The sequence below is a fragment of the Lepisosteus oculatus genome, chromosome 11 (genome assembly GCF_040954835.1).
Source record: "Lepisosteus oculatus isolate fLepOcu1 chromosome 11, fLepOcu1.hap2, whole genome shotgun sequence".
NCBI classification, from domain to species: domain Eukaryota; kingdom Metazoa; phylum Chordata; class Actinopteri; order Semionotiformes; family Lepisosteidae; genus Lepisosteus; species Lepisosteus oculatus.
The window spans coordinates 12,721,794-12,734,279 of NC_090706.1; the positions used below are offsets into that span (position 1 = coordinate 12,721,794).

General features: G+C 41.6%; 1 protein-coding gene and 1 long non-coding RNA gene across 2 annotated transcripts; one reads left to right on the forward strand and one right to left on the reverse strand.

Moving 5' to 3' along the window:
* Nucleotides 1-1,568: 1,568 nt before the first annotated feature.
* LOC138241810 (uncharacterized) lies at nucleotides 1,569-4,305 on the reverse strand. Its single transcript, XR_011191075.1, has 3 exons — nucleotides 4,050-4,305; nucleotides 3,230-3,335; nucleotides 1,569-2,490 (listed from the first exon to the last, which is right to left on the reverse strand). It is a non-coding gene; the product is annotated as an uncharacterized lncRNA (long non-coding RNA).
* Nucleotides 4,306-4,451: 146 nt separating this feature from the next.
* Nucleotides 4,452-11,932, forward strand: LOC138241859 (uncharacterized). The gene is made up of 10 exons (XM_069195852.1): nucleotides 4,452-4,633; nucleotides 5,432-5,558; nucleotides 5,952-6,052; nucleotides 6,458-6,527; nucleotides 6,733-6,841; nucleotides 7,101-7,134; nucleotides 7,662-8,709; nucleotides 9,170-10,908; nucleotides 11,252-11,318; nucleotides 11,579-11,932. Exons 1-10 carry the CDS (start codon nucleotides 4,559-4,561, stop codon nucleotides 11,695-11,697), a joined length of 3,489 nt encoding a protein of 1,162 aa, XP_069051953.1. The 5' UTR covers nucleotides 4,452-4,558; the 3' UTR covers nucleotides 11,698-11,932.
* Nucleotides 11,933-12,486: the final 554 nt, after the last annotated feature.

A 12,486-nucleotide genomic window follows, 5' to 3' on the forward strand; every position in this document is an offset into this window, starting at 1 on the left:
GTAATACACAACATTCAACCTGAACACACTGCAGCTCAGTAGTGTGAGAGAATTGGATTCTGCCAAGAGAACACTATACAGAAATTGACATTCTGTTTACTCATGGAAATTGAAGTAAGCTAGTGGAGTGATTTCTTTTATTTTTGAGTTTACAGGTATATACATAATGCATTACCAAGAAGGCCTTTTTTGAGAGCTGCAATGGATCATTAAAACTGTCGAGGTTTAAATGTGCATTTGTTTATTAAATGTTCACATATTGCATACTTAGCTGTTTCATGTTCTTTTTGGTTAAATACACCTACAATACTGAAATAGTAAATATCACTCCTATTTTTAAAACTGAGTGAGGGTGGTATTGTGGGATGTGTGACAAAATTTAGTAGGAGTGAGAAGACATTATTTAGAGAAACTTGTCCAATGCATGGTCTATTCCTGATTTATCAATTAAGCTGCATGTTTGAATAGTACATTTCTTGTGCCTGTTGTTCACAGTGACAGTCCAATTTAAAACTGCGATGTTGAATAATTATCACAACTCCTGTGTCACAAACTGCATTTGTAGATCCGAAGACTGCTGCCGCAGATTAGCCATTTTTAGCCAATTCTACAGTGACAAATGCATACTGTAGTTCCTTCTTGCTTGTAGCAGAAGAGGGGATAAGTCCAGTTTCTTTCATATTTAGTGTAGGTGAGAGCAGAGTTTTACATGCAGGTTTAGTGGAAAATGTAAAAAAACATAACTTGTAAATACAAAATGGGAATGCTCTCAGACAACTGGAGAAGGGATATGATTCCATGTACATTATCCAGTTTGCAGTAGCTGCCAAGAATGAGGTGGTTCTCAACAGCGCTGCACTGCTTGTGGTTAAAGAGATTTTAAAACTAAAACAAAATAAGTCTGTGATTGCCCACCAGATCTCTTCTACCAATATGAGCACAAAACGCCCTACTGTAAATTTGAGGGAGGCTGATCCTCCTTCCATATCAAGTGGGTTCTGCAGCTGTCGATGTTGCCCTGGATTCAGTAGCCTTTCACAGTGCAGCTCCAGGCTCCGTCCCAGCTCTAAAGGAGAACAGCTCAGGCTATGCCATGGCTGCTGAACCACTGTCGTTGCTGGAGAGCGCAAGAGATGAAAAGAGAAAGCCTGGAAAAATGAAGAAGGAGGCCAAAAAGGTAAGCACAGGGATGAGCAGTGCAGATGTCAAACGCTTGGAGTGATTGTTTTTCTTTGCCCCTTGTGCACAAGCCATCCTTCAGATACAATAGGCTGTTCCTCAGAAAATTTATGATCTGACCTTTAAAAAGGACTATAACATCTTGTTGGCAGCATGTGGAGAAGCTGCAGACACAGTATAAAAAAGTTTTTTATAGTGAGGCTGAGGGCCACCAAGCAGGTGAGTCCCCCAGAAATGATAGCATGTTCCACCCGGTCATTTACAGATAAATGGAGATTGCTCATCATTCTATGGAATGTTCTCTTTTTGTTTAAAAATTGATGTCGTTATTGTGGAACTTATCAACACCATAACAACTGAATGAGTGAACTGATGTTTTTAAAGTGCATTAATGATTTTTTTATTTTCAGCATAAACACTCAAGCTTTCTATTGAGCACAATGTTAATATGGGAAAAATGTTCTGCTCTCTCTTTTCAGATTCTCCATCTCCTGCAGTGGAAACTAAAAAGTCCAAGAAGAAACGTCAAAACATCTTTAAATTATTCTCACAGGCAATGAGGAAACTGGTTTGTATGAAGCCAGTGTTGGATGATTGATCTTCACAAGAAGTCATATTTTAATATTTACAATATTTTAGCATTTTAAGGAAAAAAATTAAAATTTAATGTCACGGAATGAAAGAATGGGTGTGAGGCAGCAGGTGTCAATAGCCCAACATCATCAGCACGACCAGAGTGTCATTAAGGACAATCTTTCAACCAGATGTTTCAGCAGCTTAGAATGATCCATACATGGTGTATACTGTGTTGGGTAGGCACTAATAGATATTGTCATTGCTACGTAATAAAAAGGGAATTATAAAGTATGACTGTCTTGTCTGGTTTGTTGGTGCAGTCTTGGTTCTGGGAGATATATATCTATCCTTTTGCAGAAGAAAAGGGTCCTAACATCCTTTAAAATTCCTAGAAGGCATAGTTGGCTATAAAAGCAATCAAGGTTTCTGCATTGAAGGTTCACCATGTGTGACACTAAAGCATGCCTTCGTGTTGCGGTAGGAAAGTCATGTGAACACAGAGAGAACATGTAAAAGCCAGGCAGATAGCAGCCCAGGTGTGGAACAGTTTGAAACATAAAGAGAATGGTTCTGTCACCACTGATCGCAACTATATTAATGAGCAATTCTAACACAGGATTACTTACCTGTTATGCCGACATGCAGTGTTGGTTCATGTGACACTGTCGTGGTAATATGGGGATACCGGGGTCTGGCACAAAGGGGATCTTGATGGCTCACTCCCTTCCGGGTTCTCTGCACGACAAGACAGAAGTGCTCATGGGTGAGAGAGAGAGGTCTTAGCCTGCGTTTGGGCACATGAAAGGTGGGACATGTAACTGGCCATACAACCACCAGCCCCTTCCATCATGTTAAAGATGAGCTCTCCTGCTGGAATGAGTCGTGTGTCATTCGGGGCACCTGTGCTGTTATTCCTGCCTGCTTTTAGGTGCAAGTGTAGCAGATGGCACACGAGGGCCACTTGGGAATAGTCAAAGTCAAACAGCAGTGTCTGGATCTGGTTTCCTGGCCAGGAAATGACCGAGACATCGAAACACTTGTCAGGTACTGTGTAGCCTTCCTCCTGGGACAGTAGGAAGTAGGAAAACAGAGAGCCCCGCACCACATCCTCTCCAGCCCCCAGACTGGCCATCCGAGCCCTGGGATCTTCTCCAGCTGGACATCTGTGAGGAGCTGCATGGTGTCTTTCCCCCTTACAGTTTCCTCATTATTGTTTCTAATTTGCTCTTGAAATGGCTGGAAGTGGCCTCCACTAGATCGGTCACCACTCAGGCAGTCATTGACTTCCTGGATTCCCTCTCTGCCCACTCTGGTTTTCCAACCAACATCACCAACGACAATGGGCCGCCGTTTGTGTCCACTGAGTTTGGCTGACCAGGACATACGACACACTCGTAAGGGCCTTATACAACCCAACGTCAATCAGTGGGCTGAACGACTGAATCAGACAGTCAAAAATGGCATCAGGGCCCACCTGACAGAGGCCTGCTCCTTCCCAACTGTGTTCCTCCGCACCCTGCTGCACTATTGGACTACAGCCACAGAACTGGGCATCATACAATGTAAGAAGCCAAAAGTCTCTGGAAAAAAAAGTCCATATATGAGCAAATTTTCACTGTCTAAGAAGGTGTTCATCTTTTATTAGAGCTGCCTGGGAAGACTATCTCGATGTCAGTTTTTCAGATCGAGGCTGGACATCTGCACACTGTAAGTTACACACCTCCTGCATTAGTGCACATCGCTTATTAATACAATTTAAAATCATGCACCGACTCCATATGTCTAAAACCAATGGAATAGAATCTAATTTTGTAAAATAATCTAAAGGTAAAAGAATCAAAACAGCAAGAGGTTTTTACGTATTTGGTCACTTCTGTTTGTCTTTTTGTGAATGTCTGGCTTTTTTAAACAGAAAAGCAATTTTAACAAAAATAAGCGTACAGTGGTCCCTTTGATAACTTTTCGGTGGGTTTTTGATCGTACATGATTCATGCAGCCATTTCCTGAAAGATACTGATGCAGTCTTTAACAACAGGGCTGGGTACCTTGTTCCACGCTCTTATAATCTTTTGGGTAAGGAAGTGTCTTGGGCGTTTAAAACCGAGACCTTCTTCACAAGTTCTACTTGTGCCCTCTTAGTTCAAAAGACTTCCGCAGAGTTGACTTTGCCAATGGTATAATGTGATAGAGAATGCAAGGGAACCAACACTAAAGCACCTGTTTGTCTACCATTTTCTTAATGAACAGCATCTTCCAACAATCCAGTGGGATTGTTTGAAAGTGTTCTTTCTAACCTTGATCTTCAGTGTGTGTCAGTGCAGCCGTTATCAGTGCTGCTGCTCTTTTCTCTCTCTTCATGTTCTCAGCAGGTCTCTTGCCTCGTCTTCTTCAGTCCTGTACTGATTCAGAGCTCACCCTTCTGGTCACTCATGAGCCCTGGGTTTTTCCTCTGGCTGGTGGTGTTGGGAGCCAAGGGGGTGGGGTAGTTATTTTGAAATAACTTTCTTATTGGTTGTATCAGAAAGATAAAGTATATATACATGACCTATATACCTCGAGTGTGATGAGTGAAAAGGACATAGCTTTAATGTACAGTATGTATCCTCGTTAGTGGTGATGACGTAATCCCAACAAATGGCATGCAGTGTGTTACGTCACAAAGGTTGCCATAGTACAGAGGACCGTGGTTTTTTAAAATTACACTGCACCTGCAGCTAGCTTGGTGTAATTCCTCGCGTTTGCTCTGTGTAATTTAATATAATTAAATTAATATAAACAATTAACACACTGTATTCTGAGAAAGATGGGAAGAAGACGTCGTAGGAAAGCCCGCGGTAGAGCTCCTGCACCTGTTAAAACCGATCACATGGTTTCTGAGGTAATGCTCTCGAGGCTATGGCCGGGGCGCCGCCTCCTTCATATTACTTCAATTAAAGTAGCTTTTTACATCAAAGATTGACATTGTTTTATAGATGATGTACATATCTAGCCAGGCATGTATGAACCTGATAATCGCTGGTGAGCAGTTTTAAAACGTTAACATTTTTCCTTGCAATTCTGTTAAGCGGAGTTAATATCAGTCGCGTTCAAATAATCTTAAAAGGTTAAAATGGAAATCAAAATACTTTTAAACTAGTTTACGTCGTTTACTTTATATTGACGAAGTTGTTACGTTCAATTACGTTTTACTTATGTATTCTTGTAACGCTTTTAATTATTTTATCTAACACTCGGTTAATTTAATAATCAATCCTAGTCAGTCCTTTAAGAAACTGTTTTTCAAAATCATATATATTAAATAAATATTTAATTCAGTCCAAGCCTACTGGACAAAAGGAATAGCCTGGTTTGGTGCTCTTATGTGAACTGTTCTTTTTTCTGTTTAAAAAGTAATGTCACTACGGTCAGTCTTCAGCTGGAAGTGAAATGTGAATTTTTACTCAAAAACCGGCTTTTAACGAACGACTCGATCAAGTTAGTGAACGCATGCTGGGCCAGCAGACAATTTAAAGATATACATGTGTTTATTATATTTTAACCGTATGTGTTTTTTTGTTTTTGCTATCTTCATTAACACATCGCAGACATCGAGGACGGTGGGAAGTGTAATAAAGTTTGAAATAAGCCCTCGCGTGGCGTGTTCTCATTCAGGCTGTCTCTCCTCTTCCCCTAACAGCAGGCACTTCAGGAGACAGTGGCCCCCGAGCTCAAGGCTCACCTGCAAGCTGGCGATGAACCAGCAGATCATGGGAGCGTTTCCAAGACCGGACAGGTCAGAGAAATACCCCCAGGCGCTGACCAGGGTAAGCAATAACATCCCATCTCTTCACAAGCAGCTTGTGAAGCTTAGGAGTTCTAATTTTTTCACATTTTACTTATATTGTCAATAACAGCATTCATTCTCGATACAGTTGTTCACAGTCGCACTGTAGTTATTGCACTCATTTCTGTATTCTAAGATGAGGGCTATTATTTGAGAGAAATAGGCTATGTACTGGGAATAAGAAATTCAAGTAGGGAGATGCGTCAGCATGTGTAGTTTGCAAAGGAACAGGTAAAGGTTTATTCCATGTTGAAAGGAAAAGAAAAGAGGCACAGCGTTTCAGCTGTGGAGTCTTCTGTGATCAGGGGGAAGAGCACAGTCTCTCTTAGTATTTCTATGATTGCAGTTAATGAAAGGTTGTTGTTTTTTACAGCTGATAGCAGCCCTGATGTCAGTGTTCTCAGTCCACGTGAGGAGAACATCTCTTCAGTCTGCATACCCAGATCTCACCTGATGCCGAGCAACTTTTTATTTGTAAGTAAGACAGGGTGAAAACATTTTATGGACCTCAACTATCAAGGACTATTGTGGAATCCAGGGGTGGATTGTGTTTTATTGGAAAAGTGAGCATTCACAAAAGCATAATCGGTCTCTTTCTTTTGGTCCTTTCCTTAAGTCAAAACTTGGAATAACCTGTTCAATAATGTTCTTCGCTTTTGAAGTTCTATGTCACTTAAACTGATGACTGTACTTCCATACAACTTTGAACAGCTCTTCTTTCAGACTGATAGAATTGGGCCTTGTGGTTTTGTTATATTCAAACAATAACTGTGAACATGCAAGTGAATTTCTGAAATGTTGTTCATAGAAGCAGGTGCAAACAGTGATTTATTTGCTTGCTGTTTACAGTATCTTTCTACTTTATTTGTGTAATTGCAGAGGATTTTGGAAATTGAAAATGACATGGAGACAGAGAAAGAAGCCTCAGATGTTTTTGGCAATGAAACAAGTAAGACCAGCAGAGGCAAAGAAGGGTTCAGGGCAAACGCACACTGTTATACATCCATAAAGAAAATCTGTAACCATACAAATCTTTTCCAATAATCAAAAATCACAAGTGCTTTTAGACCAGGCTGGGATATGTTTGCCTTACTAACTGCCCTGTATTAACAGACATAGTGAACTGAAGCCATGGATATTTCTCCTCTCTCCAGGAACAGATTCTGGCCATCTCATGTTCTTGGGAAAGATGAGCCACACTTCATCTAAAGTAGAAAGTTCAGGAATCGTCACGAAGTTCAGGAATCAGAAGTGCTCTGCTTTGTGAGTCTTTCTTCTCTGATTTTGTATGTCATTTCAGTGGGCAGATATATGGTCACGTCATGTGTTTCAGATTTTCTGAAGCAGAGGTGGGATCCTGAGTATTACCATATCCCACCATGCAGTAAAACATCAGTAAAAATATTATTTATACTTCCTTGTAATTCATCTTTATTTTTAAATGTGCAGGACTCTCTGAAGAGTTTGTCAGATTTTAAAGTAATTTTGCACTGATCAAACTCCATTGCTTATGTTTTTACAGAGAAAGGAAGATAGTAAAGGACATAAGAGGAATAGTGAGTACATATGAGTATAAATTCTTTGGGGCAAAACAATCATAATGATGAGTAGTGTGCTTTGGATACTGCATCACTATCAGTATGATAAATACACCCAATATACTGAGGTTGTCTACTTAGTGTGGAGGATATGACATGATGTCAATCTCGTAGAGAATTTGCTGTACTGAGCACTAGTGACTGTGCTCTACAGGCAGCTTTTTGGCCAATGCCGCCATCTAGTGAAACAAGTACACAACAGCACCTGATACCTCCTTTCTGGGGGTATTTTGAGAGATTTTTTAAAGATATCTCATAAAACTAAGGGAGACTGGTCACCTCTGGTATGCCATACCTCTGGTATGCCATAGAGACTAACAGACCTGATTCAACTGTTTTTCAGATTTCAGAATGTATACAATTATACCGTAACAATGTATTCAAGTTGTTTTGCGTATCCTATAATAAAAAAGTGGGGACCCATTTAGTGTCTTTCTGTTCAATTAAGCACTTGTTTGTCTTGTATTTGTCTTTTTTTTAAATAGGTTACAAATGAGGGGCAGAACCTCATTTTGCAAATTATAACAACAAGAATGGAGAGAGTGAGCCACAGGCCGATCCATGCCATTCCACAGCTTGGAGAGGAACAGTGCTCCCAGAAAGTGCTGCATATGGAGGCGTCCCCATGCAGCTCCAAAGTCTTGTTTAGCCCCTTGCTGAGCAACTTGTTTCCCTGCAGTGAGTTCTCTCACTTCGATGCCTTGGGGCAGGCCAGGAAGAAGACACCTCTATGGCTGGATCCAGTCTCTAATTCCATAAAAAAACCCATGTGTCAAGACTCGTGTGAGAGAAAGGACAGGGAGGTAGCACTGCACCCATCCCACCAAGTCCAGCGCTATCTCACACACTGCAATTCAGTTTTGGAGCTGGATGAGCCCCTTTCCCATTCAATCACATCAGTCCTGCCTGCGAAATCTGAGGTGAGGGCTCAGAAAGTCAGAATGAACAAGAAACCAGTCAAAGCTCTCACCTTAGAGAATCTGGTGATCAAGCCTCAGTTCAGGTGCGTAGACATGGCTGTCCAAAAAATGGCTGTAGAGGAATTTTCCCTTGAAGGCCATGGGACTGGAAGAGAGATTCAGAAATGCTTCTCATCATCGCATTCTTCAATGATTGTAAGGGCAGTGACCACTAGCGTTGCCAATGAAAGGGACAGGACCTTTGCCTACAATCCAATAAATACTCCATGCTCTTCCAGAATAACCTTGATCACACTCAGCAGATCTCCTCAGATCTTCACCCTGAAAATTGAGAATTTGTATGGGAAGCCGACAGCGCAATTCCCTAACCACTCACAATACATCACTTTCAAGGTGAACAAGGGATGGAATTCTACTCCTCATAGCATGAGCGAAAGCAGATTGCTATATCTGAAATCCCTGCCTGATGAAGAGAACAGCCTGCTGGAGACAAAAAAACATCCATCCCCCAGTTCACTGGTGTACAATGACAGCCTGATGATGAAATCCTTCATAGGATCTCAGATGACTGTTATCACCTCTACAACTAAAGTGTTGTACATTGATCATCAAGGTGAGTATTCAGTTGCCTGCACATTCAATATTCTTGTCAGAGTATATGAATATTGGGTATTTCTTTTCTTGCTTAATTGGACCAACTTGTATTATTTATTTAATAGACTGTATGTTAATCAAAAGCAGGCCATTATTGTGAGGTTATTCATGGTAAAGTTACCCTGCTCATTGGTATAGTAGTAGTGTCCCATGTGGAAATAGCCCTTAATCACTATTATACACTTCTGGCTCTTGAAAAGTAGGCTTGTTTGTTTGTTTTTTACAGGATAGATAAATTGTATTATGGGAAAACATGTCAGCTGTGGTTTTGTGTTAGACACTTCAGCCTATTTTTTTTTCCACTTTAGCACCATTAAGTTAAAGCAATCTTAGGAGATATAAAGCTTCTGAATCTGACTTCTTGTTCTCACTCCAAATTGAACATCTTTTTGTGAACACAAACCATTTCTCTCTTACAGACCTCAGGCAGGCAGGCTTGCGCTCTATAGAAGGGGTGTCCGCCAAAGAGGACGCCTGTGCAAAAGGGGTTCAGTATGCAGAGAGTCCCCAAACCGTATGTGTCCAGGAGGAGGACTTCTCCGGAACCAGAATGTCTTGTGAAGTGGTCAACAGCAAACAGACATGCAGAAACCCCACTGAAACAGGAATGAGAGTTGCTGATAAAGAGAGCTCTTTTGAGATGGTGGTGAGACCCAAACTATTTTTGAAGGACTTGGGAGAATCAGCTAAGGGCCAGTCCAGATCAGGCAAAAGAATTCCAAATCATTTCCAAAATATATGTGTCCCACTTCTTCAGCAGCAACTGAAGTCTAACAATAGCAGGGAAAATTCTTCATCCTCCTGTTCCCCCACACATGAATTGGTCAGATTCAGTGGCCAAAGCTGTGCAGTGGCACCATCGGTGGCCTCTTCAGAGTGCCTCGCTGTGTGTTCTGAAACAGTGAAAGAAATTATCTCCACACTGCTCTTGGAGATAGTCCCAAATTTGTGTAGAGGAGGAAGCCCATGGTATGTGTCTGAACATACATTCCTGATCCACTCTCTGTTCAATAACGTGGTGAAGCGGCTGTTTGCTGTCCCAGGGGTGACGGTCTGCGAGAAGAGAGAAGAAAGCAATGTCTTCTGTCAATCCGGGACCATCAGTGAGATTGTACACAGTGTTCTCAGACAACTGGAGAAGGATTATGATTCCATGTACATTATCCAGTTTGCAGTAGCTGCCAAGAATGAGGTGGTTCTCAACAGCGCTGCACTGCTTGTGGTTAAAGAGATTTTAAAACTAAAACGAAATAAGTCTGTGATTGCCCACCAGAAGTCTTCTACCAATATGAGAGCAAAACACCCTACTGATCCTCCTTCCATATCCTTGCCCTTAGGTTTAGTCGAGGAAGTAGTATCGTGCCTTTTGCTGAAAATAGATCCTGAGTTTTCAAATTCACTGGATCCCTCTTCCAAGCCAGATGGGCTGCCAAGGTTTCAGTTTAGCCAGATGGCCTTGCATATGATTTACCAAACTTTGGCTGCACTGATGAATGCCCCTGGGGTGTCTGTAGTCCAAGAGGAGGGACACAACACCACCTTTCCACCACCTGACAAGATTAAAAATGCTGTGAGCTGCATTTACAGAGAACTTGTCCAGAGAATGGGCTCAAAGTTTGACCTTCAGTTAGCAGTGGCTTCCCAAAGCCCGGCTGTGATCAAAATGATGATAGCACATGTGACCCGCGAAGTCTTAAAAATGCTGGTTTCAGGGAGCGAATGTTCCAGTCCGTGTATCCTTTCCTCGGGGCCTGCTGGCACTTTTGACCTGGACCCAAAGGAATCTGAGATGAGCTGTGACAGAGGCACAGAAGAACTACCTTCTGAAAAAAGCTGCTGCACAGCTGTGAAGGAGGCTGTAGAAATACATGAAAGCTGTCTGCAACCTACCAGCCGTAGTGAACTTTCTAAATCAGACACCTTTTCCTCCACAAACCTGAAGAGTCATTCTGGCCAGAAAGCCTCCTGTCAAGTGGGTTCTGCAGCTGTCGATGTTGCCCTGGATTCAGTAGCCTTTCACAGTGCAGCTCCAGGCTCCGTCCCAGCTCTAAAGGAGAACAGCTCAGGCTATGCCATGGCTGCTGAACCACTGTCGTTGCTGGAGAGCGCAAGAGATGAAAAGAGAAAGCCTGGAAAAATGAAGGAGGAGGCCAAAAAGGTAAGCACAGGGATGAGCAGTGCAGATGTCAAACGCTTGGAGTGATTGTTTTTCTTTTCCCTTGTGCACAAGCCATCCTTCAGATACAATAGGCTGTTCCTCAAAACTTTAAAAAGGACTATAACATTTTGTTGGCAGCATGTGGAGAAGCTGCAGACACAGTATAAAAAAGTTTTTGAAGTTTTTACATTTCTCTACTTAACTACCCAAATGGCACACCCCAGTAACTGATGCATAGCCCCATAGTATTGAGGACTTTTGGGTAGGAACTTAATACAAAGAGCTTTTCCTGGTATTGCTTGTGTTGGAATAATCTAACCTCATGTTCTTTGTCTATACACAGGCCAGCCAGAAATCTCTGAGCCTTGATAAAGGAACACAATATAGTGAGGCTGAGGGCCACCAAGCAGGTGAGTCCCCCAGAAATGATAGTATGTTCCACCCGGTCATTAACAGATAAATGGAGATTGCTCATCATTCCACGGAATGTTCTCTTTTTGTTTAAAAATTGATGTCGTTATTGTGGAACTTATCAACACCATAACAACTGAATAAGTGAACTGACGTTTTAAAAGTGCATTAATGATTTTTTTATTTTCAGCGTAAAGACTCAAGCTTTCTATTGAGCACAATGTTGATATGGGAGAAATGTTCTGCTCTCTCTTTTCAGATTCTCCATCTCCTGCAGTGGAAACTAAAAAGTCCAAGAAGAAACGTAAAAACATCTGTAAATTATTCTCACAGGCAATGAGGAAACTGGTTTGTATGAAGCCAGTGTTGGATGATTGATCTTCACAAGAAGTCGTATTTTAATATTTACAATATTTTAGCATTTTAAGGAAAAAAACTCCATTTTTAAAATTTAATGTCACGGAATGAAAGAATGGGTGTGAGGCAGCAGGAGTCAATGGCCCAACGTCATCAGCATGACCAGAGTGTCATTAAGGACAATCTTTCAACCAGATGTTTCAGCAGCTTACAATGATCCGTACATGGTGTATACTGTGTTGGGTAGGCAGTAATATATATTGTAATTGCTACATAATAAAAAGGGAATTATAAAGTATGACTGTCTTGTCTGGTTTGTTGGTGCAGTCTTGGTTCTGGGAGATATATATCTATCCTTTTGCAGAAGAAAAGGGTCTTAACATCCTTTAAAATTGCTAGAAGGCGTAGTTGGCTATAAAGGCAATCAAGAATTCTGCATTGAAGGTTCACCATGTGTGACACTAAAGCATGCCTTTGTGTCGCGGTAGGAAAGTCATGTGAACACAGAGAGAACATGTAAAAGCCAGGCAGATAGCAGCCCAGGTGTGGAACAGTTTGAAACATAAAGAGAATGGTTCTGTCACCACTGATCGCAACTACATTAATGAGCAATTTAAACACAGGATTACTTTCCTGTGACTTCGACATGCAGTGTTGGTTCATGTGACACTGTCGTGGTAATATGGGGATACCGGGGTCTGGCACAAAGGGGATCTTGATGGCTCACTCCCTCCCGGGTTCTCTGCATGACAAGACAGAAGTGCTCATGGGTGAAAGAGAGAGGTCTTAGCCTGCGTTTGGGCACATGAA